This window comes from Chiroxiphia lanceolata, chromosome 4 (assembly GCF_009829145.1).
Source record: "Chiroxiphia lanceolata isolate bChiLan1 chromosome 4, bChiLan1.pri, whole genome shotgun sequence".
Taxonomy (NCBI): Eukaryota; Metazoa; Chordata; class Aves; order Passeriformes; family Pipridae; genus Chiroxiphia; species Chiroxiphia lanceolata.
This window is the reverse complement of record NC_045640.1, coordinates 37,654,189-37,680,773: the sequence shown is the minus strand read 5'-3', so window position 1 is coordinate 37,680,773 and position 26,585 is coordinate 37,654,189. Positions and strand designations below refer to the sequence as shown.

The 26,585-nt window shown below is 36.4% G+C and overlaps 1 protein-coding gene across 4 annotated transcripts in view; it reads right to left on the bottom strand.

Moving 5' to 3' along the window:
- GLRA3 (glycine receptor alpha 3) overlaps positions 1 to 26,585 on the bottom strand; it is an 84,524-nt gene that overhangs the window by 28,158 nt on the left and 29,781 nt on the right. For all 4 annotated transcript variants that reach the window (XM_032686636.1, XM_032686634.1, XM_032686635.1 and 1 more), the window contains 2 exons: positions 8,015 to 8,238; positions 5,076 to 5,158 (listed from right to left, as the gene is read on the bottom strand). In XM_032686636.1, the coding sequence (XP_032542527.1) occupies positions 5,076 to 5,158; positions 8,015 to 8,238 (307 nt within the window). The remainder of the gene's footprint in view (positions 1 to 5,075; positions 5,159 to 8,014; positions 8,239 to 26,585) is intronic.

Below are 26,585 nucleotides of genomic sequence, written 5' to 3'. Positions count from 1 at the left end.
ATATCTTGTAAATTTTCTGCTCTTTCTATTTTATTACAGGAAGACTGTGCTTCCCTTGTGTCATTTTACAATCCCTACAGGTATATTAAGACCCAAATCTTTTCCTCATGTTCGAGAAACAAACACATAAATGGCATGAAAAAACTGAGCAAAATATCTAGCGTTTTTGTAAAAGAGAGTTTGGTTCAACTACAGAATTTATTTTTTAATTTTTAATCCCAGCGATTTATCTAAATTCCATTCTCATTCATTTAATTTTAAAAAGTAAGGTACAGGCCCAAAAGTAAGCTTGGATTTAGTCAGCAAACCAAGCCATTCTCTAGGTATCCAGCTGATGCAATGACTACAGTCATGTTGACTAGAGTTATTTCACTCCTCTTCTGTTAGGCATCACAGCAGTTTACCTCCAGAACAGGCTGCTTGGACAGTACTACTCCTAAGAACATGACAGATATTTGAATTGTGCCTTAAATTCCAGGCAACATAGCGGGGGGAAGATATGACAGAGCTAACAAATCTAGTTTTGGCTTGAGGTTAGAACAAATTCTTCTACCATATGCACTAAAAATATTAGCTTCAAAAATCAGCTGTGATTCATTTCAAGGCTAAATTTATGCTGGAGCTCCAGGAAAGCAGAATTCTATGCAATGTACTTCTGAACCGCTTTGCAAAGGGTCTGCCTCTTGCACTGCCCTCTAAGTCATTCTGATGGAATTCCTTGGGAATTATAGGTTTATCCCTCTTGGCCTGAATTTCAGAGAAGAATAACATTTCAGGCTCAGTACACTAGCACATCTCTCAAAGCTAATATTCCTTGCTGGACTGTACAGCTGTCAGTTTTATATTAGTTTCTGTATGTTCAGTAGCAGTTGTACAATTACTGCTGCCCTTTCATCCTGTGTTGGTCAGGAGCTGAAGACTACAAGTATCTTGATCTTTGTAACTGTGTGTCAGGTCTCGTTTCAGATAGGCACAATAGGCTGAGTTACCCATCTGCAGAGTGGAAAACACAGGATGAGTTGTTGACAATTTTTATGCTACTGAAATGGAAAGGAGAGAAGTGGTATGGTTTCTACATTTTCTGGCACAGGCAGACACTGACCTGGTCTGTCCATAATCTCTGTCATTCAGGTAGAGACCTGAGGTTTCCTGGCAGATAAGAAATATGCTCCAGTTCTTTTATCTTATGATGTCTTTGTGCTGTTGTGGGAAATGAACAATGTGCACATCATTTTCTGTAACACATTAGTTTGTACCACTGCAGCTTGCCTACACATCTTTTCACTTGTACAATCAACAATTTAGAGGTTGGTGGGAAAGAAATTGTTCAACTCAACATCATGTAGTATGGAATGAATTTTTTTTAACAATCCAAAAGACAAGAGTATTATTGCTTAGAAAGACTAAAAAGCCTTCATAAATCAAAAGGGAAAATAAAAAGACCATTGTTTAATTTAATAATAAGCATAAAATTAAAATTATGCAGTAAGCAGGTGCTTTTCATAGCATATTTTTTCTCTTGTAACTGAGTTATTATTTTCATTATTTTTTGAGAATTCAGGAATATTAAATGTCACATAAAGTTATAATTGTAATATATGAACAAAGAAATGCTGTGAGATAAAAGTGAAACTTAAAAAAGAGAGACAACAAGCTCTAACACATGAAAGAAAAACATTTCTTTCCTGGGAGACAGACCACAGAAATAAATATGTATCTAGCTGACATTTCTTTGTATCTTATTCAAGCAGAATAAAATTAAAATTATCTCACATGCCTATAGGCTGCCCTAGTGTAAGGCAAAGAAATGTAGGAGGGTTATTTCATATATGCATTTTCATTTACTTTCTTTCTAAGATACAAAAGCAGCTTATTCTGGTTGCTGAGGAGCCATTTGTTAAAATAAATCCTTTAAAAATAGAAGACCTTTCACTTAAATATTTTTCAGTCCCTTCATGATATAAGTGAATTACTTTTACTAGGGGCAGATACAGCTACTTAGGCTGACCTTGGAAAAAACAGAGCCAGGTAAAAATAAAAATATCATTTGTGTAGAAAAGCTATAAATGAATTTTCCTCTTAGACCTTCCTATGCTGGAGCAACAGTATCAATATTGAAGGAAAGTGTCTAATACTAAAAGAAATAATTATTTAAAGCAGAGGCAAAATGCATCATCTCTCTAGGTAACTGTCAGTCCTTGCAACCTGGAAGTAAGATGAGTAAGAAAAAGATGAGTGATTTAGTCTAATTTTCTTAATGACACATACAGGAGCAAGGCTTTCAAGATCAGATACATTTTAAAGCAACTATGAGATAAGTGGGCCTTGTAAATTCATAACTGTACAATGTTCGACCAAACTGTACAATGTTCGACCAAACTTGGCACTTAGTGGAAAAAACAGCAATGATCACCACTTTAAAAAGAAACACCTGGAAGCATGGCTACTGTTGTTTTGCTCCTGCAAACACTTTGATTTTTAAACAACAGGCTGATAATCAGACCATTTACTCAGGACAGGAGACGACTGTGCTCTCAGTTTTGAAACAAATGTCTTCCACTTCCCCAGACAGGGCAATAACCACAAGGGTTATGGCTTCGATTCCTCTGTTTACATTATCTCATTGTGCACCATAAAATGCAAGCTAGACAGCCACAAGAGAGTATGACACTGTAGCCTAGAAATTAGAGGTGCTTGGATGGATTCAGGCTCTCAGGGTTATGTCAGTTTGTACCTCAGGAGATTTGATGGGAAAATGCCGAATGCACCCAACTCCTTTTTTCTTCTGTAATTTTAAATAGAACTGAATGCCTTTTCTCAGGCAGAGACTCTGGAATTTGAATGTTTCTGCTCACCCTTTTCAAAGTATTGCAAATTGGGTAGAGTTCACATTTATATAAGCTTTTTTTTTTTTTTCTTTTTAACCTAGTTACTCTCCTGCACAGCATGTAGATATTTTTTGTAAACTTCCAATTTGTCTATTTCCTTTCCTGTCCTTCCTGTACAGAGAAACTGGCTATGGACAGGTGAATTCCTGCTCTTGAAGGTCTAGGATCTTGGTACTTAGGTCACTGTACCTATCTGCTTTGGATCTGTCCCAAAATAATTTTGGGGAACTCCTGCCTTGCTCTTGCAAACCTACCTGGTTATTCCCTATCAGACATGTAAACATAGCCAGAGCTCCCACATGCTGCAAAGTTTTCTGCCTCAGGCCACCTTCTTTTTTCATAGTTTGTTTTTTGCTGTCTGAAGTTACAGCTAGAACAGAATTAGACAAGGCAATATGGGGAAAGCTTTATTACTTGTAACTTCCTTATGAAATCAAATTTGATCTTTCTCTCTAAGTAGAAGACTTTGAAGCACTCATTTGTATTTTGTTCAGCTCGTCTTTTGTGAGCATTACCTCTCTCAACTATGTCAATGTGCAGCTGGGAATTTACTCCCACTGTATTGAATGATTAAAAGCAAGACTACAGTGAAAAATGTTCTACTGAAAAAGACAGCAGAACATCTACAGAGCTATTCAGCTAATAAGTGTTGGTTCCCTATGGTGCAGTCTGGGGGAATTGTGGGCTCCTGCAAGGTTTCTATAAAGCAAACCAGATGCCTGTTTGTTCAAGGATGCTCAGTTGTTGCCTGACCTATCCTCGCAATAGCTGAAAGAGAGGTGAAAAGCAGCTTGGTTTTATGAAGTTGTTACAGCAAAAATCTCATAACTTTTTAAAACATTTTTTAAAGTATACCTTCTGCTTGTTCAAACATTATGATACTTCCTCTTTGAAGCATAATTATGTATAATGAATATCCCTGCCACCTGCACATATTCTGATACAACTCCCTCATATTAACCTTTTGTTTAGTCACTTTAATTATGCAAGCGACATAGGTTATTGCAAGGATCATCTGCCTGGGTTGACCACAGAGTTTTGCTTAAATCTAGGATATATATAATATTTTCCTAAATTCCTTGACATTTGCTGCAAATCTCTCAATTTTTGTCAAGAAAATTTCTGCTGTCAGATTCAGCCATTGCCCTCATATTGAAAGCCTGCTTCATAATGTTACCATCTGTCCATTACAGTAAAAGACAGATCTGGCTTTTATACTCAACCTGCAATTTTTTATAAAAGCATATCACTATTCATACATTGAACAGTTCTGACATACTGGCTGATAGATAATTACCTCTCCCTTCCTTAAGATGCTACTTTGCTCCAGTAAAAGAAGAAAAAATCCAAGAAATACTTTAATCATATTATGTGTATTGTGTTTCTCATCTATATGTTTCAAATAATCCAGTATGTTCATTCTATATGCAAATTTTTAAAAAAATATTTTGAAACATTTAGAGTTACTAAAACTGTAAATCTAGATCATTTAGATGGACACTTCCTAATATGTTTTGCCCTGTCACTAATTTTCACAAATTTCAGATTACTGGAATCCTTCAAGGAATGCTTTACTTTATTTTATTTTTGTTCTTTGCATTACTGGGAGGATTTCTCCACTAGAAGTCTCTTTCAAAGTCCTCTCATTTTAAGGGAAATGGCAATTTTCAAATAGTCATATCACAAGGAAGATGAAAATTTAATGCATATCTATGTCTTTCTCCTCATAGATCCTCTGTTAGCTCAGATCATAACATCAGAGAGAAGAGCTGATTTGTCCTTTTGTGAGTGTGTGTATGTGCCTTGAAATGGTATAGCTGCTTTACAGTTTCCATTCTCATGTTTCTTTTATGCTCTCCCATATTATTCTCTTCCTGCACGTGTGAACACGGGGAAGACTTATGGTGAAACCCTATATGCAGAAATTTTGTTTGAAGGTAAGCTGTCACTGGCTATTTAAGTTTAGTGATAACTTCAGATTTACAGAAAACTATTGATTATCAGTGCAAATAAGGATGAAAATATCTCTTCCTCTGAAAATCATGTATATTTCAGAGATTCTTTTGGTAAAATAGAAGATTCATTTTGGAAATTTATTTTTGTACCACTACAAGGGATTTTTCTACCTCCTGCATAATTGTAATCCCTGCAAAAGTATTTACTGGATAATACATTACACAAACTTACAGCTTTCCAGCTGCATTATACATGTTTGCACATCCATTGGAAAATTTTTGAGATCCATCGGACAGGACAGTATTAAAGTCAACCTGAAAGAACACAAAACCCCATTAAAAATATACCACCAAAATACCATAGAACTGCGCAGGAAGAATGCATGAATACATTAGAAGTAAATAGAAATAGAACACGTTTTCGTTAGAAAGCTCTCAAAATGATGCATACTAGCTGAACCCATTTAACTCACTTAGCTTAGTATGATAATATGGAAAAAAATTATTGCAGACTTTCAGAAAAACAAGTTTTTCAGTAGGGTTGCCTAACTTTATGAGAAATCTAAAAGAATGCAGCAACAGCCTGCCTTTTTGTACTACAGCAGAGTTATTGTACTGTTTCAGTATTTCAAATCCTTGACATAAAATTTACCCAAATCTGCAAGAATTTCATAACATATGTCAGCTGCAAATTATAGTGGCAAAGTAATTTATGTGGCGTTGTCCTAAAATAAGGTACTTAAAATGTCAACACAAAGGCTTAAGATAGCATTTTATGATTTGGATGGTAAACTGAGATATGCCTGTAATTTTGAACTGCAGCCGTGTTTTATGTTAGTCCTGATACTTCCCGTGAAATACTTTGCAACTTGTGGGCAAAAGAGGTATTTTTACATTTTATATAAATACAATAATTTATCTTCAGAGTAATACTTCTCAATGGAATGAGAAAGAAGAACATAAGAGATAAAGGCACATGTTTTCCCTCACTGGCCATTTTTAGGTATCCATTCATCATTTGTGGACATTACTGTAACGTCATTAATCAGTTCAGTTGATAGAATGCCCTACAAAAACCTGAGGAACTTGAATTCAAGACCTGACATATAAGGCTTTTCTAGCATGGGAATACTCTAATCCTCCTCTCTTAAACCCATTCCCCTGTTTTTGTCATTGGGGCTAAAGGGAAGTGGGCAGTAGGTGGCAAGTATGGCTGTATATTATTTTATGTATTTTTTTTTGCTGACCAAATCTTCTTGATTCATTCTTTCTATAATTTCTGTTTAGCCTGCAAGTGACAGAGCTGCAGGGTAAGAGACTGAGGAGGGAAGTCAGACCCAGGCTCTATTCCTATGCTATTAAAAACAGTTGCTAATGCAAAATCAGACTAGTAGGCTGGTAACACAGCAAGCCATCTCAGAGAAGATGCACCTGTATTTTATGCTTCAGTAAATATTTCAGTATTTTGTATTAAGTATTCATTGAAATAGGCACTGTAACCTTCCATTATTTTCTTGTCTGAATTGTTCAAATGCAATTAGGGGAGGAGACATTAAGGATGAAAGAAAAAAGCAGATTTAGAAAACTTGATTTTTTTCTTTTTATATCAACACATTAGCAATTAGCATGTCTCCTCTTATCAAAAGCTTAACTGACTGAAATGTACATAACAATTAAACTACACACCAATGGTATGATTTTAAATTTGTTTCAGAAATTGTAATAGTTCTTAATTAAATCATGGCAACATAAATTTTCTGGCTTCATAAGAATCACAGGAACCATCTGGAATCTGCTTTCATCACATTCAAAGTTTTCTTTTGTAATTTAATATTATAATATTTCTCATGTTTGAGTTTTTTTCCCCCATTTCACCTGGGCACAAACTTGAATTCTATTGAAGTTGCAATCCAAACTTGCCTCAGTTGAGCGGTGGGGTCTATATCCTGTGTTGCATGTATCTGAAAGGAGTAGGGCAAGGGGGAGGAGCTACTTGATTAGAGTGGAACAGCTGCCAGTGCCTCTTGGAGTGACTTAGACAGTCTGGAGATAATTGATTTAGATCTACTTTCTACTTGAATCTAGAGAAGGAATCCTTTTAACTTTCTTTCCATCTGTTTCTAATGACAGAATACAGGTTGTGACACTGAAGACTCACTATGTTCCTAGAGTGGCAGACGAACCTCCTTTTGAATATGAAACGCCCGTAAGAATTTTCACCCAATCCTTTCTCCCTGTGTAAACTTGAAAAGATACTGCCCACTTGCCTTGGAGGGAGGGAGGAAAGAAGCTGTCTTGCCACTGATACATCCATACAAATCACAAATGTTTGCTTTTTTTTCTGGTATAAAAACTATTCCTGATATATCTTCAAAGAGTCTGATTACCCATTAATTAAGAGTCATAAAAGCGTGCAAAGTAAAACACTAAGTGGACAATAGTATATTTATTTTGAAAAGTGTAACATTTTACACTGCTTCAATGCCAAATCTATACCATGTCTAGTGGGCCATTAGCATACTTATATCCAATATATTTCTCATTTGATTGAGTTTTTGAAGACAGTGGTAAAATGCCTACTGATGTCTGTATCTGTATCAATAAAAATGATAAGAATAGAAGAGAAATGAACTATGATAACTAGACTTTGTCAATACTTATGATTGCTGCTTATAGCTTCTTAAACCTTTTCAAAAGTTTGATTTCCATTTTTCTCTCCAACTCCAGCAGTAAGTGACTAATCTTTAAATGTCATACTTCCTCAAACAGGTCATGTTTCCATGTTGAAGGGCAACTTCAATATGCAAAAAGGCGAAAGAGAAATAACGTTTGATTGTCGTGACATTGAAGGCTACAGACTGTGAAACTCATACATAGGCCGACATAGATTATAATACTAGAGAACTGCTTGCTCTATGCAGTGTCCTAGTTCCTCTAGGATCAGTACTCGTACTTTAAAACGGGAAAGATACTTTTCTTATTACTTTTACTATGTGCATGCCTAATGAAGGATCATTTTTTAATTTAGTATTAACAGTAATGTTGACAAGTTCTGTGTTCAGAACTCACGGATGATACTTCTGCGTGACTAGCAACTGAATTTATCTTTTAGCAGTTCTTAGGTATACTTTTGAGCTTCTATCTGAAAAAATAATTTGATTAGAGACTTACCTGATGGAATAAAGTACATTTCCATTTTTGAATATCCGCAACAATTTATTATCTGTTGTAACTTCATGAAAGTTGGCACCTTTTTCATTAGCAAAGAACAAATCAGGTTTCCAAATTGAATCCAACATGGATGGATCTAAATCTAAAGAGTCATCTGGATATTCGCTGTATGCAAGGCGTGGATCATTCCAATTCTGACGGAGAAAGATGTTCACTCGGTAATCCTGAATGAAAGAGAAAACAAGCAGAGCTTTATCAAGCATAGAGATTTAGCTTTTATTTCATTTCTTAGCCATGTAATCTCCTGTCCATCTGTGGATGACAACAGAATTACTTAGCTGAGTGCCAGAATGATACCTATTTGTATTAGTGGGGACACAATGGATAAGAATAATGATGCATTTCAGGACAATTGAAAAAAAATCCCAAGATAAGGAAATCCAACCTCCATGTACAGTTCATAAAATTCCATATAACTCTACCCCTACCACAACTTTGTCTTGAAATCAAAATGAGAATCATAAGAGTTCTTTGGAGTTATGTTTTTCTGCCCAAATCCTGGCAAGGGCATTCCCACTTCCCTCTCTTTGTCAGTGAGAACCTGTCCCACTGTAAGGGAAGTTAAATTAATTTCTTTTTTCTCTCTCTAATCCTTACATATTTTAGAAGCCACTAGGCTTTCTCTGCCTCAGTTTGCTATTGAAAACTGTATGAGCAGTAACTTGCCATATAGCAGTCTGAGGAGGACACATGTTCCTCCTCTGTTCAAATACAGTGGAGATCATACACGTCCTTATGAAAAATTAGCTTAGTTACATGTGGAGGCACAGACAATCCTGTCTTAATCAAGGGTGCTTTTATAGAGAAGACAAGTGGAGTGCTTCAAACTTCTGGAATTCCTTTTGGAGCTGTATATACTTTCTGTCAGAGATGTCGTATTTATGGCTGCACACTTAAAAGTTTACCACTCTGAAAAATGAAAATATTTGTTTTTAAATAAAAGTGAATATTAGCATCTCATTATGTTGTAGTTAAAACTAAGATTGAGCATAAGGACATAGGAACTATATTTTTATTGGTCATAATATAATTTTCCTCATTATTCAACTGCATTAATGAATAAAGAAAAAAATAAAAAAGAAACAAAGACATATTAGCGGCAGAAGGGAAAGATTGTCAGACCTTACATGACATTTCTGAATGTAACAGAAGTAAAAACATCACTTCTTTATGGTTAAAAAGGGAAATGAAAATGAATTTTAATAAGAATATTTTTGAGTCAGAATGGGAAATGAAGTGTGCAGGGCTGAGCAATACAATTTGGCCAATAACTAATGGTACTAGTTATTACAGGTTAGAATAACTAGTTAAAACCTCACTGGTGTAGAAAGCCAGTGTTGTATTAATATTGATCTTAGGAAACTTGGAACATGCAGCTATACAGTTGTGAGAATCAAGCCAAGAACAGGAACCTCAATATGCAACATTTACTCATGAGAAACAGTTTTCCATATATGCAGCATCCTGCTAGTTTTGTCAATTTAATTATTCATCTTGAATAAAGGTAGTTGAATATGCAAAAACATGCTTATGAAGCGTTTGTTTGTTGTAATGAAAAAATACTGCACATTTTATAGAGAAAGTCCCAGTAGAGGATTTTATATTCACATAAGCTTATAAATTTTCAAGACAAAGAAATTGGGTGGAAAACTACACCTGGAGAATGAAATTAATTCAAATTACTGCTTTCAGCAGACAGGAAAAAGGCTCTCTAGCCAAATGGAAGCATGCAACATGAAATGCCATGTAGAACAAATGTAGGATTTGCTAATCAGCTGTTTTAAAAATATAAAAATAGTTAACTAATTTGTTAAACACATACACCCCAATCTCCTTCGGTAAAGAACTGAAAGACATTTCCTTTCTTTTTCATCATGGGTAATGACAGCCTCAAGAGCCATACAAAGTTCTTATGAGAAGCTGTTAGTATTTTTCATAATTAGCAGCATGACATGATGAAAACAGGGCCAGGCATTTGTACTTTAGAGATGTAGAAACAAGCTTCTGTTTTTTGTTTGTTTCTAAAGTGAGCCAAAATTCTTAGACAAGCTTGTGCTTCAGTGCTCATAGAACTGAATTTTTGGTCTTTTCTAAAGAGGGCATGATAACCACTGAAATATCCTTATTTCTTTGCATGATATCCCAAATACCATGTAGTACCAGTTCCCTTTCCAGATTCATGTATAAAATCAAAAGGACAGAAAGAAGTAGGATGTGGGAGCAGTGACGGCTCTCCTGCCTTTCTCAGCATGGGAAATCCTTGCACTAAGGAAACACTTACTCTAAACCTGGAGTACTGGGTGGGAGCACTGCAGCTCTCAGGACTTTATCTGCACTTCAGCCCAACCCAAGCTCTATGTTTTAATTCGTATAACCTAAAGTATGTCTATTTACTTTATTTTTCTCAGTAGAATATGAACAGTTTATGAATGGGATTAGTTGTAGAGTAATCATATGTGTAAAAGAAAACAGGTGATAAATGCATAACAGAAAGTTGAAATGAAAAAGGAAAATGGACAAAGAAAATGAAGGAATCTTTTCAAGCTTATATTAAGTTGTTCTATATGTCAGTTTGAATAAAGTTTACTGGTTTAAATTGTTTCCAGCTCTTCAGATGAAAAAAAGTCCTGGTTAAATTTCTCATTGAAGCAATTGAAGCTATTTTTCATCGTTCCTTTAAAAGTCTGACTTAAATTAGCTCTCATTATTCACTAAAAAAAAATTCTAATCTATCAAAAGGAAAGAGATATATTCAACTGCTATTTTATGAAGGACAAGTATTCATCATCTCAGTTTATAATTGCACATTATGAACACAAGGCTTAATTGCTTTAAACAAGTAAGGTTGTTTGACGCAAACACAGACACCAGAACCAAACTGCCTGAACTGACTTTTTATCCTACAAGAGGCTTGCTATTCTGATGTGCTATTTGACTGAAAGGGTGACTCATAATTCAAATAACTGTGACATGGATGTTCCCTGAGGGGAGAGAGAAATCATTTAAGTTGTGGTGACTTCCAAAGCCTTTCTTGTAACCTTAAGGCTGCCATTGTCTGAACAGCTGCTGTACCCTGATTCTACAGAACAAGGCTGCTTATGGGTCTGCACTTGCTTCACTATACCTCAAAACCCTTTAGCCACAGGGTGAACTTTCATAGAGGCTCAGGATACTGTTCATCTGCTTCATAAGGCTCAATAAAATAAAAATTGGAGGTCAGGTAACTACTCTTTGCTGCCAATGCTGAGGCTGAGGCCATTAGGGACTCCAGTACTAACATTTTGATTAGCAAGTTCCAGCACACAGTGAAATCTGACACACTTAGAGAATATTTTGATTTCTACTTCATGATACTTGTACAGATATAGCTATATTACCATAACATACTGATACCTTAGAATTTTTAGGATTTTTAGCTTTTTGTAGATTTTAATGTTGCTGGGGTTGCTTTAGACCATTACTTTCTCACAGTTTGTGTGCCACATTCCTGAAGCTTCAGCTTAGCCATTTTTTGACTCTCTTTTCAAGGCAATAGATTTTAGCAAGGACATTCCATTGGGATATGCCCCTGGACCGGAATAGCAAGAGATAAGGTAGACAAAACAAGATAGAAGGTTGAAGGCCCTTGGAGGGACTCCAGTGGGGTGGTTCTGAGGGTGGTACCTGGGCAAAAGGATCTTAGGATTGGATGTCCCCATTAGATATGATAATTACTAAAAGACATAAAAGTGTAAGAATTCTGTATGTAGGCATGTGCCTTTGTACTCTATGTACTCTTCATTGAAAGAGCTACTCTCTATTATATCTAATATTGCCTGGAGAGTCCTTTTCTTCCGATTTTTTTTAGGCAACATACAGAATACATTTGCACAAATCCTCAAAATATTAATTACGTAACTCTGTTTCTTTAACACATTTTAATATGCAATGTCTCCTTCTAGATATGAGACAAAGATTCCAAAATATACCTCTCATTTGAACATTGAACATCACCTGCTCTCATAATTTTTGTATGCTGTTATTTGAACAATCATCAAAATTTCATGCATAAATCAGAGAACCCTATCTGTTGCCATTCCAAATACTATTTTGACTAACTTTGACTAATATATCATTCTAAGTGAAATTTACACTTGTCTTTTGCATAATATAGTCAAATGATTCTTCATTTGTTATAACTCACTGCAAAATTTTAACAAGGAAATCTTACAGACTTTTGAAGAACACTGTTAAGAGTAAAGGTAAGTCACCATAAGCAATATTGTTCTTGTAGGGAACTTTTTTTTTAATCTGTTAATTATAGCTCTTTCTTGTAACGAAAGCTCATTCTCACTGCTGTACAAGAAAAGCTACTATGTTACGGAACACATTAATTGTTTTAATTTTTACTGGTGAGATTTTCTGAAGGTACTGTCTCAGTCCCTGAAAAACATGCAACTTGACATGCTTTTTATTGCTGTCTTGATTGGTATAATTAGACAGGATGCCCTGTGGCATAGTAGTACTTTGTGGTAATAACATCTTTCCATTTTAAATTTATGCATTAGTCTTAAGCACTATGGCTGCACTTTAGGTAACTAATTACTTTGGGTAAATGGATGCAGTTTTCTTAGTTTTCCTTTACATAGCTGAAAATTTCAGACTGGACCAAAAATTATTCAGCTAATTATTTCAATATGGCTTTGATGAAAGGTCTCTAGTATAGAAACTCAAATATTTAAATTTAAGTAAACCACTCAAACAAATCATTTTCCATGCAGATTGCCAATGCCATTGCAAAATCAAAGTAGGAAAATCTTTAAATTCACACTGACATTTGAAAAATAAAACTATACATGTAATCTGAAGGATTCACTTTTATAGTGAATTCAATTTTATAGTTGGAATTCAATTGTTACTGATATTATTTATGGTGAAATCTCATCTCTAGTCATGCCTGTTCCAAAGAATATGCAGAAAAGGATGATAGAGGAGTGGACAGGATAGCCATTTCTGTCAGAGTAGGCAGGAAAAGCTGGATTTCTTTAAACTGATAATGGAAAGAACTTGAATTATGACTTAATTGATTACTTGATTGTCACTTGTAAATATATCAAAAGGTAAGTACTAGAGGGAGAAAACATTTAAAATCTAAGGACAAGAATATCCTTCCTTAACTATCAATAAATTTAGGCTGAACTGAGATGGTTCCTCTTTTTGGTTATCATGCTAATAAACTGATGATATTTTCATTGGTATGATTTATTATAGCAAATAAGGGGACTCTATTTTTTATTATATTTTCACTATTACTGGATTACTGTGTACAGCATAAGAAGGACATGGAATTGTTGGAGCAAGTCCAGAAGAGGACCATGAAGCTGATAAGAGAACTGGAGCACCTCTGCTACAGAGACAGGCTGAGAAAATTGGGGCTGTTCCACCTGGAGAAGGGAAGGTTGTGTGGAGACCTTACAGCAACGTTCCAGTGTCTGAGGAAGGCCTACAGGGAAGCCAGAGAGGGACTCTTGAACAGGAACTGTAGTAACAGGGCAAGGAGTAATGGGTACAAATTGAGAGAGGGAAAATTTAGGTTAGATACTAGGAAGAAATTTTTTACTGTGAGGGTGGTGAGACACTGGAACAGGTTGCCCAGAGAGGTGTGGATGCTCCAAACACTGGCAGTGTTCAAAGCCAGGTTGGATAAGGTCTAGAACAACCTGGTCTAATGGGAGGAGTTCCTGCCCATGGCATGGTGTTTGGGATCTTCAAGGTCCATTCCAACCCCTTAACATTCTATGATTTGATGATTATAGGCCTGAACAGCATCTAGAATAGCACATACGTGCTGTATGGCAGTTCAATTAGTGAGTGAAAACCAATTACAACAAGTTCCATACTTCATCATTAACTGTAACTCATTAATCTGTCAAAGATTTACCGTAGTAGCTAAAGAGAAATTAACTGTGATTTAAATCAATTGCTGAGTACTTAACTTTAATTGGCACATCAAATCTGTGTCAGAGTACAAAGGTTTGACTAATGCCAAACATGCCTGACATCATGCTTTTCTGTATGAAGAGCTGCAGGGCATTCACTACAAGAAGCAATGTAGATAGACTGTTGATTATGATAAAGAATTTGTCTGACACAGAGAATCCTTCCTTGTGATCTGTTGTTGGATATTTCCATAGGTAGAATCTCTCTTTCCAGAGCTAAGTATGACCTTATTGCTCTGACTCTGGAATTAGGAACCCATAGAGAGGCTGAGAGCAATTGCAGTACTGCACCACTCCCTCAGTAAGAGCAACTTTGTGAATTTTCCACAACCACAATTCCTTCCTCAGAAAGCAATGTCTTCATCGATGGACCTCGGGAGAAAGCCTTCCTCTTGCAATTTTTGTTTCTAATCCTGTGACTCCCGCAATTTTGCTGTATTAGGGAAAGTATGAAGTTCCATACACAAAGACATGGAAAAATTTCTTTTCTAGCCCTACCTCAAATTAGTTGGCTAAGCACTTTGTTGGTGATTAGGATCTCAAGATTTCATCCCTTGAAGGCTGAGGATGAGCAGTGAGGCCTGTTCAGTTCCTGGATAAAAATTCTAATCCTAGACTAGTTTGAAAATTATAGGTGCTCCTACTCCCTCCATTAAGTAGGACAGGCTAGATGGTTTGGAGATTTGGGTGAGGACTAACTTGCATCTGATCTCAGGAAGCCTTAGGAAATTATTTGAGCTATTCAGAAAAGACTGTTGATGGATTTGGATTAACAGGTCCTCTGAGGAGCAGATTTTAAGGTGTGCATTAATATTTTTAATATTCCTGGGGTTTTTTTCCCAATTTTTGGGGATTTTTAGTTTGGTTTGGTTTGTTTTTTCATACATTTCTGAAGTACTAGATATTCTGGTGGGTGTCGTGTGAATGGTTTAGTTAAAGTTTTATTTCAATATTGCCTGATTTAGAGTTTGAGTCCCTTAACTGTCCAGCAATACTCATATTGAAGTCAACAGAACTAGAACTTACTTAGAAAGAACTGGCTAAAACTAGTACTTCTGAATTGCTACCTGTAATATCAGATTTCTCAGACTCCCTTACTAAATCAAAGTTCAGCAAATAAATTTATACACTACTGTACCAAGTGCTCTTCCTAGGTGTGTCACCTGCTTTTCATAACCTTGGATTCTGAAGTGAAATGGCTTCTGCTAACATTCTGCCTGGGACAGATGAATGTTGCTCATTTTCTTTTCTTCTGGGATGAGTAATATCTCATTTGCCATCACTTTGAATGGTTTGGAGGATGACAACTGTTCTACAACTACTCCGGTTCAGTCTTTGCCTTACTAAAAGTTTTTATTCAACCCATAGCTAAAAGAAGAAGAATATAGTTAGCAGTTTCTGAGAGAACTCCTTGATTTTTACCTCTTTTACTCCCTTGTCTTTATTACAAAACATCCCAAATCAGTTGAATTTGACAATATAATATAATATCTACTTATTTTCTGTAGGTCTTAGGATGAAAACATTGCAAATGAACATATTTAATTAATTTTAGTGTTGAATTATTTTCCTGAGTTTATTTTCAGTAGCAATACCAGATTTTAGTTTCTCTGCTCACAAATAATCATCGAAAGTCAAAAGTAGTTAATGTCTAGGATATTTATTCTGAAAAATATTAATTAAACATAGTACTGACATACTGTATAATAATGTTTGTCATAGTTCCTACTGCATGTCTTAGAATATTTATTAATTAAAGACTCAATATACTACTTCCATATTTAATGGCAGCTATGTGTTCCCAACTCCTAATGCATTACACTAAAATCACATATTGCAACTTGTTCAGAATAATTGCTTTTTAAGCTTTAGCTCAGGAGCTTTAAAAATGTTTGCACTTTCAGGCAGTAATATAAAGGATTAGATGAAAATGGACATGACAATTACATGAACAAACAACATGCACTAAGCCTCTGTCTTCATTGGTCCTTGCCAATGTTCTCAATTGACAAAAGAGTCTGGTTTATTGAAAAAAATGTTATGCTCCTGAAGAAGTTTTTGCTCTAACAGGAGAAGGTACTTCTTCTAAGTGAAAATTTAAGTTTTTCTCAGATCATTAATTTGTTCCCATAATTTTTTTCTGCCATATAGTCCGTGTTGTTATTAATGACTTTTATGTTAGCACTTAGAATATGACTGGCTTCAGTTAGTGACTGAATTGGCTAATAGTAGAAAACTTTACTGAAAACATGTATTTGAAATCATCCTCTGTTTCATCTGGTCAGGGAAATACAACCAAATTAGATCCAATACAAATTTGGGAATTCCATATTAATTTTGCCTGCTGCTTTCCTTGTGTTGGTAGGCAAATATGACATTGCCTAGAATAGTGTAAATAAGGCAAAATAAAAGGTAAAACTAAACTAGCTCAAGTCCAGAAGCAGGGCCTGCTAACTCCCTCAGTTTAAACTGCTAAAATGGGCTATGAGAAGGAATACATCTGTACTTTAAACAAACTTGATCAGGTATGAGTTGACTTTAAATTTATTGATATGCACGAAATGCACCAAGAGGTCTATCAGGAAAATAATGTTGTTTTAGAGGTTTTACAATGATGCCATGGCAACACATAAAATTTAATGCAGATTTGAACTGTACCAGTACCGAGGAGAAAGGGAACAATTTGTTTTTTTAGACAGAGACATCATCTAGTGGGACTTGAAAAGCCCTGAGATATTTTGCCTTTTGGCTGCTGGTTCAAAAAGATGCATGTCTCCAGTAATTCTGTGATATGTCTACCATCCTAGATAACCCAGGGACTCTAAGGGATTATTATGGCCACACTAAATGCACTTGGACAACTAGCTAAAACTTTAACAAATACAAATTCCATTCAGTATCCATTTGCTAACCTGTTCCTTACATAAGGAAAATAACTTTGTGAACAGTGCACGTGGGTCCAGATGAGTAACAAGGGATAAAGAAGAAATGTCAAGCTCATGGGCTTCCACTAGGTCCATGATGAAGAGGGTGGAAGTAGAGGTTACTCATTGAAAAGCAAATCTAACCTTATTTTGATAGATCTCAAGTCCTGTGGTTCATAATACTACAGTAATACCAGAACAGTAGTCACAGACACAAATCTGAAATATTTTCCCCAAGTTTTCCCAAGCTAGGAAACAGTCTTGTTACCCTGTAAGGTCTAGTATAAATATTTAAAAATAAAAGTAAAACTATCCAAACTTAATGGGATAATTAACCAAAGTACAAATATATACTTTGAAGACTGTTGTTACACATGTTTGTAGTATATATTATATCATTTTATCAAGGCATGAAAATCATGCATTTTATATATTCAGTTTTCTGAAACTGTAGAGTAACCAGTTTCATAATATTCACAAAAATAAGGAAAAATATATTGCAAACAAGGGAACTAATAATGACTGACTAGAATCATCAAATTTTCAGTGTTTTATCCCTTCAATCCTACCAGAAGTCAAGTAGCTAAAACCTTATTTAATTTAAATCTTCTAAAAGAAGATAGAGGAACTAAAAGAAGATTGTGAGAGATCCCGTGTATTGTAGCTCACAATGTTTGTAGATGGAAAGCAGACTAGCAATCTTCTTTAGCTAATCCCGTTATGCCAATAAATTAGCTTTCATATGTTCTTATACATTTACGTTATGGAAATCCGTTAACTGAAAAGGAAATCTAGTGTCTGAATGAGCAGGCAATGTAAAGGCTTTTATAAAGACTTCTTATTTTTTAAAACAAGGGAATAAATTCAGATTTTCCAGAAGTGATTTGAAAATTATTGTTTTATCATTAAAAACAGGTAAAGAAGAAATAGTGAATATCTACTTTTCCTCAGTTCTGTGTGTTCAATATATTTACTTTCAATTCACCTTCAATATTTTCATGATTGTGATAAAGTTTTAGCTCAGTGTCTGTTCACAATGCTTTGGTTTCTGACAAGAAATGCCTTGAGGAGACAGTTGCCTTGTTTTTTTTTTTGTGTTGCTGTTTTGTTTTGCTTGAGGTTTTTTTTGTTTTATTTTGGTTTTTGGGTTTTGTTTTTGTTTGGTTTTGGGATTATTTGTTTGGTTGGTTTTTTTGGTTTGGTTTTTTTTGGGGAAAGAAAATATGGGATTAAATTTGTTCCTAGGTAGAATTAAATTTTAAGCCTTGATGCTTGCAAGTTGGGGTCTTTCTGAACTGTGGAGAAGGCTACAGCTTGTTTGGGCTGAGGTAGAGTTAGTTTACCTCACAGTGGTTAGTATGAGGCTATGTTTGGACTTGTGATGAACACAGGGTTGATAATATAGAGGTGTTTTTTGTTATTTCTGAGCAGTGCTTCCACGGAGCCAAAGACTTTTCTGCTTTCCATACTGCCATGCTGGCAAAGAGACAGGGGGTGCATAGGAGGTTGGGAAGAGACAGAGCAAGGACAGCCAACACCCACTGACCAAAGGGATATTCTATACCATCTGGTGTCACACTCAGTATATATGGGGGAGAGAGGGGAAGGAGTGAGGGAGACATTTGGAGTGATGATGTCTTCCCAGGTAACCGTTACACACGATGGACCTGTCTTTCCTGACGATGGCTGAACACCTGCCTGCCCATGGGAATTAGTGAATTAATTCCTTGTTTTGATTTGCTTGCATGTGTGGCTTTTGCTTTCCATATTAAACTGTCTTTATCTCAACTCACAAGTTTTCTAGCTTTAACCCTTCCAATTCTCTCCTTGATTCCACTGATGGAGGAGTGAGAGAGTGGTTGTGTGGTACTTGTTTACTGGCTGGGGTTAAATCATGATGAGGGATTTTTGTTGGCTTTGCAGTGCCAAAAGCACTTGGATGAACTTGTTGAGAAATTCAAAGTCTCTGCAAGCTGGAGCGCTAGATGCGTAGGAGTAGAGAAGCTGTGAGTTGGGATTACCTGAAATTTGGAGAGTGGGAAGAAGGTGACAATCTGCACATCCCTGTTTAGAGACATCTGTCTGGTGAATCTAAATGGCAGGGTTGCACTTCCTGGACAAGGTGGATAACTAGCTGAAGGGACAAAGGGAGGTACTTGGGAGTGAGAGAAGACACAGAATCCAATTTCTCTGCTGTAGGAGATGGCTGCTGCAGCTGAGATCCATGTAATAAGTGAGATTCTGAAGTCGTAAGGATTATTTTGTGCAGCTGAAGAAACGAAACCATCTGAGAGACGCTCAGTTTTGTTTTTGTGTAAACTGGTATTAGAATCTAGAAGGATTTAGGAAAAGAAAAAAAGAAAGAGATCTGGCACCAATATTGGCAGTAATGACATCAGACAGGGCATTAAAAATGCATATCAGACCACATTTTCTGTGATCATATTAGCTTTTAAACAAAATTAAAGCCTGATTCACAAGTCTCATAATACTTCTTGTTCTACCAGCTGTTGATGGTCATAATTGATAACATGCTGTGTATTCTCTATGGAAAAAGAAAAAGACTATGTAAAAATTGGATCCTTACAAGCTCCTTTGATAAAATATATGATTTTACTTTTTAATTTTAAAGTATTATAAAACATTTTCAACTTTTTTTTTAATATATGATTTAGGATATATCTCTGTACTTTGGGAATATGTACTGGGTTTGTGTGGCACATTAAGGTAGTGGGAGGGGGATACAGGGTGGCTTCTCTGAGAAGTTGCTAGAAGCTTCCACCATGTCCTGCAAAGCCAATGCCCCCTGGCTCTGGGACAGACCCTCCACTGGCCAAGGCTGAGCCAATCAGGAATGAGAGTAACACCTCTGTGATAACATATTTAAGAAGGAAAAAGAAAAACTTAGGGGGCAGATGAAATTGCAGCCAGAGAAGAGCAGAGCATGTGAACAACTCTGCAGAAGGTCAGTGCAGAAGGAGGGGCAGGAGGTGCTCCAGATGCTGGAGCTAAGGTTCCCCTGAAGCCCGTGGTGCAGACCGTGGTGAGGCAGCCCATGGAGGACCATGAGGCAGCCAGTGGAGGAGACCCACACTGGAGCAGGTGGATGCCCAAATGAGGCTGTGACCTTGTGGGAGGTCATTGTTGGAGCAGTGTCCTGACAGGGACCTGCTGACCCATGGAGAGAGGAGCCCATGCTGGAGCAGATTTTCCTGGTAGACTTGTGGCCCTGTGGGGGACCCACACTGAGTAGCCTGTGCCTGAAGAACTGCATCTCTTGGAAAAATGACCCACGTTCAGTAATTCATGTCCAACTGTCTCCTGTGGGAGGGACCCCACAGGGAAGCAGGGGAAGGACTTCTCTCTCCGAGCAGCGACAGAAACAACCTGTGATGAACTGACCATAATCCCTATTTCCCGTCTCCCTGCGCTGCTGAGGGGGAGGAGGTAGAACTTGGGAAGGAGGGAGGGGTGGGGGGAAGGTGTTTTTAAGATTTTACTTCTCACTATCCTGCTCTGATTCTGTTAATTACTTTCATTAATATCCCCACTTCAAATCTGTTTTGCCCATGATGGTGATCAGTAAGTGATCTCTGCCTGTCCTTATCACAACTCATGAACCCTTCATTGTATCTTCTCTCCTCTGTCGAGTTGCAGAGGGGAGAGATAAAGCAGCTTTGATAGGTACCTGGCATCCAACCAGAGTTAACCCACTACAGTCTTTTGAGATAAGGCAGTTTACTAAAGCAAAAATAGAAGTTTGCACACAGATAAGCAAAGAGGAAAATAACAAGGTGTATTCTCTACTTCCCATTAGCAAGTAGCGTTTGGCTGTTTCCTGGGAAGCAGGGCTTCAGCACATGTAGGGGCTGCTCCAAAAGGCAAACATTGTATATAACAAATGCTCTCCACTTCCTCCTCCTTTCCTTAGCTTTTATATGGTCTTTTTTTATAAGTTGATGTCATATGGTATGGAATATCCCTTTGGTTAGTATAGGTCAGCTGGCCTACTTGTGTCCCTTCCCAGGATCTTGCCTGCCCTCCCTGTCCTACCCCTCAATGGGAAGGGAGGGTGGGGGAGAGGACTCTTGAGAGACAGCACTGATGCTGTGCCAGCGCTGCTCAGCAGTAACCAAAACACTGTTGTGTTATCAGCACTTCTATGGCTAGCAATGCAAAGCACAGCACTGTGAGGGCTATGGGAAAATAAACTCCATCTCAGCCAGACCCAATGAAAAGTATGAAAATTCTAAGTGTACAGCCCTTTCATGCTGAGTAATTGCTTTGGCTACTGTAATTAAAAATGCACACCCAGAGTATGCATAGGCAGAGTGCATGAAGTACCAAGTATTCAGAATAAAATGAAGACGTGAGAGCAGAACAGAATTTTTAATGATAACTGAAACTTATTCAAGGAAAGAATTTCAAGGTTAATGCTTCATGTAAAATCTTTTTCCTGGGAGCTTTTCCAGCGCATATTTACTAGACTCAAGAACAGAAATTAGGAACAAAGGTGACAATCTGAAAATCCTTTGTTTTCTTAATTCAAGTTCCTTCAATGATTTTTCTAAAGTTGATTGCAGCTTCTGTTTCTGTAAACAGTGTTAGTAAATTTCAGATTCATGCAAAACTGAGGGAGACAGGCTAAAGTCTTATAGTGATAGATGGGGATTTATGGACTTAACTCCTATTAGCGTTAATGGGAGTTAAGGACAAAATCCACCTATATCATGATGAGATTAACTTCCATCTCTTAAATACACATCATGAGGCAACTACACTAAAGATATTTTTAAAAGTATTACTTTTGGCCTAGTCCTTTTATTTTATTTATTTTTTTTTTATAATGTCTTTACACCGGTATCTGTGTTCTTATAATTTTAGGAGACACCATGAGTTACATAATTATAAGCTCAAAAGAGTTAATATTTTTGTATGATTGCAACAAAATATGAAACTATATAAACAGCATACCTCATATGATGTGAACAGAGCTATGCAGTGATGCCACAATCTTATTTCCACATATCCTCAGATTTTCTACAATAGTGACTGAGTAGCATGCAGCTTGCAAATTAGTTATCTCCACAGCTTTTTCTGGGTAATGCTGTAATTGCTATAGCAGGATATAGATTTTTAGGAACAACCTACCTGATAGCTGATAGCTGCTCTTCAAACAGGTTGAAAAGACTAATATAAAAATGTGAAAGTAAGTAAAAAAATACTGGAAGGGATAGAAGTAGTGCCATGGGCTTTCATAGTGCAGTGCTATAAAAGTCATGGTTTTCCCTCTAAGTGAAAAAGAGCAGTCAGAGAAAGAAGAATCAATATAAGGAAGCATAGGGAAGTGGAAATAAGAGGTGTGAACTGTTCTCCAGCTTTGCTAGAAGATCAGTTGGCTGTAGGTAAACAAAGGATGTAAAAAGGGAGACCTCATCATAGTCTACAACTTCCTTGAGAGGAGAAGAGGAGGGGCAAACAATGATCTGTTCTCTGTGCTGACCAGTCACAGGACCTGAGGGAATGGCCTGAAGTTGTGCCAGGGGAGGTTTAGGTTGGATGTTAGAAAAAAATTCTTCACTCAGAGGGTAGTTGGGCACCGAACAGGCTCCCTAGGGAAGTGGTCACAGCACCAAACCTGACAGAGTTCCAGATATATTTGGACGATGCTCTTGGGCACATGGGGATGGTTCTGTGCAGGGCTATGAGTTGGACTCAATGATCCTTGTGGGTGCCTTCCAACTTCCAACTCAGCATATTCTGTGATTCTGTGTAAATTTGACTAAAGGCTAAGTCTCCCTTGGCATGAGAATATAAAGATTCTGGAAGAACCTTTTGTAAGGTTGTAATGAAATCATTCAGATTTAGGCAGCACTAGAACAGGTGATGCTGCTCTTGCAGCAGCAAGAGTTTGCACTGATGATGTAGGAGGTCACTTCAGGTCTTCTGTTGCTAATAGTTGCAGTAAGTGTCTGTGGGGAAATGAAAATCTTTGTCTATAAATTGACCTGTTCAGCTTTCTGTACTGTACAAAGTGCCTTGTAAAATCTTTAAGAATGCTTGTTAAAATGGACCAGAGAGAACAACAAAATTATTAGTTCTAGTGTGTCTGGAGGAGCTCATATTTATCTGTTCTGGTAAATATCTATCTATTTTAGATGAAACAGAACTATTACTTGTAGGCTTAGAGTACTAAGGCAACTGTAGGCCTGGATTCAGTTTTTTCTTCAAATGAGGTTAAAAAAAATTCTGATTTATCTTCTTCCAAAAAAACTGAAATAAATTATAGGTAACAACCACACACATGAATCCAGGTTACAAATCAAAACAATTGGAATAGGAATTTTAGTACTTCATTCTGCATTAAAGGCATCTGCTTTCACAAAAGGACCACACCTTTATACTGTTTGTTATACGATTGCACTCAGCGAAAACTGTCATTTTGAAATTCTGCTTTACTGTAGATACTTGTTATTATGTTTTCAGATCTATGAATTGTTCATGCACAGAATATAGTCCTTTTCAGTTCTTGATTCACTTTTAAATTTTCATTTATACTGCAAATGCACACTAACAACTGAGTCAGATCTTCTGCGACAGTTCATTCAACTAAAGGTATTGAAAATGTACAAAAATTTTTCCAGCAGTTTTTCATCATTACAGTATCATTTCTTCTAGATTGGAACTTCACAATTATTCTAGAGATTTGACTGCATGATATAATTTCTTTTCATAAAGGAAGTTTCAATTCTTCATAAATTGTTGAAATGTTATCTAGAAATGTCTGCAAAACAAAACCCTGCTGTTTTTGGTTTTTTTTCCTCAGGTAAATACACTATGTTATTAGGTAAGTTTGACTATATCTCTAGAGCTTTCAGCAGAATTTGGCCTCAGGATGCTATAAAAATAGTCTTAAATTGGTTTATTGGAGTTTTACTGCTATAAACAGGAAAGTTTAACCTGATGTTTAACAAGGCAAGTTTATTTGTTCATTTTTTAGTGATGTGTCTATTCATAGTTTATGTTTCTGGTTTTTTTTTTGGTATATCCATGTTTAATAAACTGGTTTTCAAGCAAAGGAAATATGTGCAAACCATCCCTGTAACTGAGCCTTTTTTTGAAGCAACATGAACACACTCTATTAACCAAGAAATGAACACTAATGGTCCCTAATAACTCACTGGAGAGTTACTTCTGAAAACAGTTTAAAAACCACTGTCTTGAGAGACCAGAAAGAGAATTCTGCTACCAGTTTCTGCAACAGCCATCAACTCCAGTGAAGGCAAAGCATCTGATGATTTTTAAAAATCTGCTTAATCAGCCATTTTTGCTAGTCCATGCCTAAACCAAACATAAGAGTCTGAACTCTTTGGTTCAGTGCAGAGCTCATTTGCTGCCCAAATTCCAGTAATTTAATTCTGGAATTATTCAGTCCAAACACTGTCTATTTTTTTTTCTGAATCATTTATAAACCATCAAAAGAATCCAAAAGAAAAATTGATATTTCTCTTACTTTTTCAGAGTCATCAAAAGAGCCTAAAAGGCTGGAGTTATTTCCTGAGAAAAAACTCAGAGATGCCAGGAAAGAATACAGGAATGTCCTCATTTTATAACATAGAAAGAGGTTAGGAAAAGTATAGAATAGTACGATCATTTTCATAAGATTCACAGAGATCAGTGGATAAACACAGTGATATTCTTTGTCCTCAATTCTGACTTATATAAGGACAATTTTCAGTCTTAGTAGGAAAACAGATTTCCCTAGATTTGGAAATTCAGCCCTCGGTACTTGATAATTATCGTATGTTGTATCATCTGTACTAGCCTTTTCTATGTGTAGCATCACTCAACCTACCCATTAGCTGCACTATCACAGCTTATCAGCAAATCAGATACCTGACTGTCATGTTTTTATGCAAAACTTCAAATTGGTCTCATTTTAAATAGGCACCTGGCTCAACTTGTGTTAGTAATATGCAATGTGCTATTCCAAGCAGTTGGTACCATGTCACACCCTGTAACTTGGTGAGATGGGTGGGAGATGGTTGTGCTACCGTTGCCTAGCATTTTCTTGCTTCTCTCTGCTTCGTTATGCTGTTGTGCTGTTGTACAACCAGTCAGCATTTTACCTGGTATCTTCCACCACACAGTATCTGAATTCCAAGATTCCCTTCTAAAAAGTTATCCTAGACTAAAAGTGTCAGAGCAGAAGTGCACAAAAAAATGTTTTCCATTGCTGCTTGTAAAACCAATCAGTATAGGAATTATTATTTTTTTAAATTAAAAGAAAAATTATGCTATTTGATAATTCATATGTTGTATATATCATAATGTGCTTTTCCAGGCATACTTTAATTGCATCCTAGAGAATTTCCTTATAATATGGAATAAATGCTGTATCTCAGGAGGGTGATGTGATATCTCTGCTTAGAATGCAGATTCAGCAGAGGGATTTGCATGGATTAGTCTGAACATGTAACAGACTGGACAGCTGCAGACCCACTAGAATTTGTAAAACCTCTGTCTAGTCCTGACTCTGACCCAGGATCAGGGTGGCAGAGGCAAGTTTATGAAAAATAAAGAGTCTTAAATAAGGTGTCTTACAAACTTGTACAAGAAAAATCAAGTTTTCTGTGTTGTGATAGAAGGGAGTTAATTGACAAATAGAGTGAAAAAAAGATTTTTTTTTTCAATTTTGAAACTGTAAAGTGGCCTTTATAGCAAGGCCTCACTTTCACTTTTCTGAGATAAAAACCATAGATATTTCTTCCTGCCACGTCAATATTGACACATTGCTACACAGATTTTTTTGAGCGTATTTTCACCAAATAAAGGCATATATTTTAATGTATTTGAGACAACCAACAAAGTGATTAATCTGAAAAAAAATATTAGGTGAAACTCTTCAGCATTAAGGTTTGTAATGTATGCAAGTGAACACTTCTTCCAAGCACTCTATTGAGATACAACCTAGAGTAGGTACAATAGAACATAAACAGAAATGCTCACTTGAAAGAAAGATTAAGCTAAAGAAATTAAAGACCTGTGACTCCTGAAAAGAGAGTAATTACGACTGCATAAAAATGGGTTAATGTGGTTTAAAAGCACATTTTATTTGTAAATGCAAGACAATATCATTAGCAATGGGAATAGAGAAAGTTCTATCACATGTTTCCTATCAACATTCAGTTCTTTTCAGACTGAACCAAGAAATACCTATGAGCAAAAACATGGCAAGACCAAATAAGAGACATATGGTTTTCAATGTGTTAATTGTCATTTGCCATTAGGTCTCTCAGTGAGCTTCCCTTTCAATGCACTTTTTATGCTAAAATATGCATTATGCTAAACATATCAACACAGACTTAGTAAAAATTGTTGTAAACCTACATTAAGATCAGTATTGTACCTGACCTTTAAAACTCAGAAAACCTTTAGCAAATTTATCGGTCATATCTGCTAAAATAAAAGCAGACTTTTTGGTATGGCCTACTATTACCCAATTGCCAAACTGTCCTGTAGCCTTTGTTTCTTGTATTCAGTATTTCGACTCTGAGCATTTGTAGCTGAAAATGTTGGCACTGATATTACTCTTACCCTGTAAGAGGG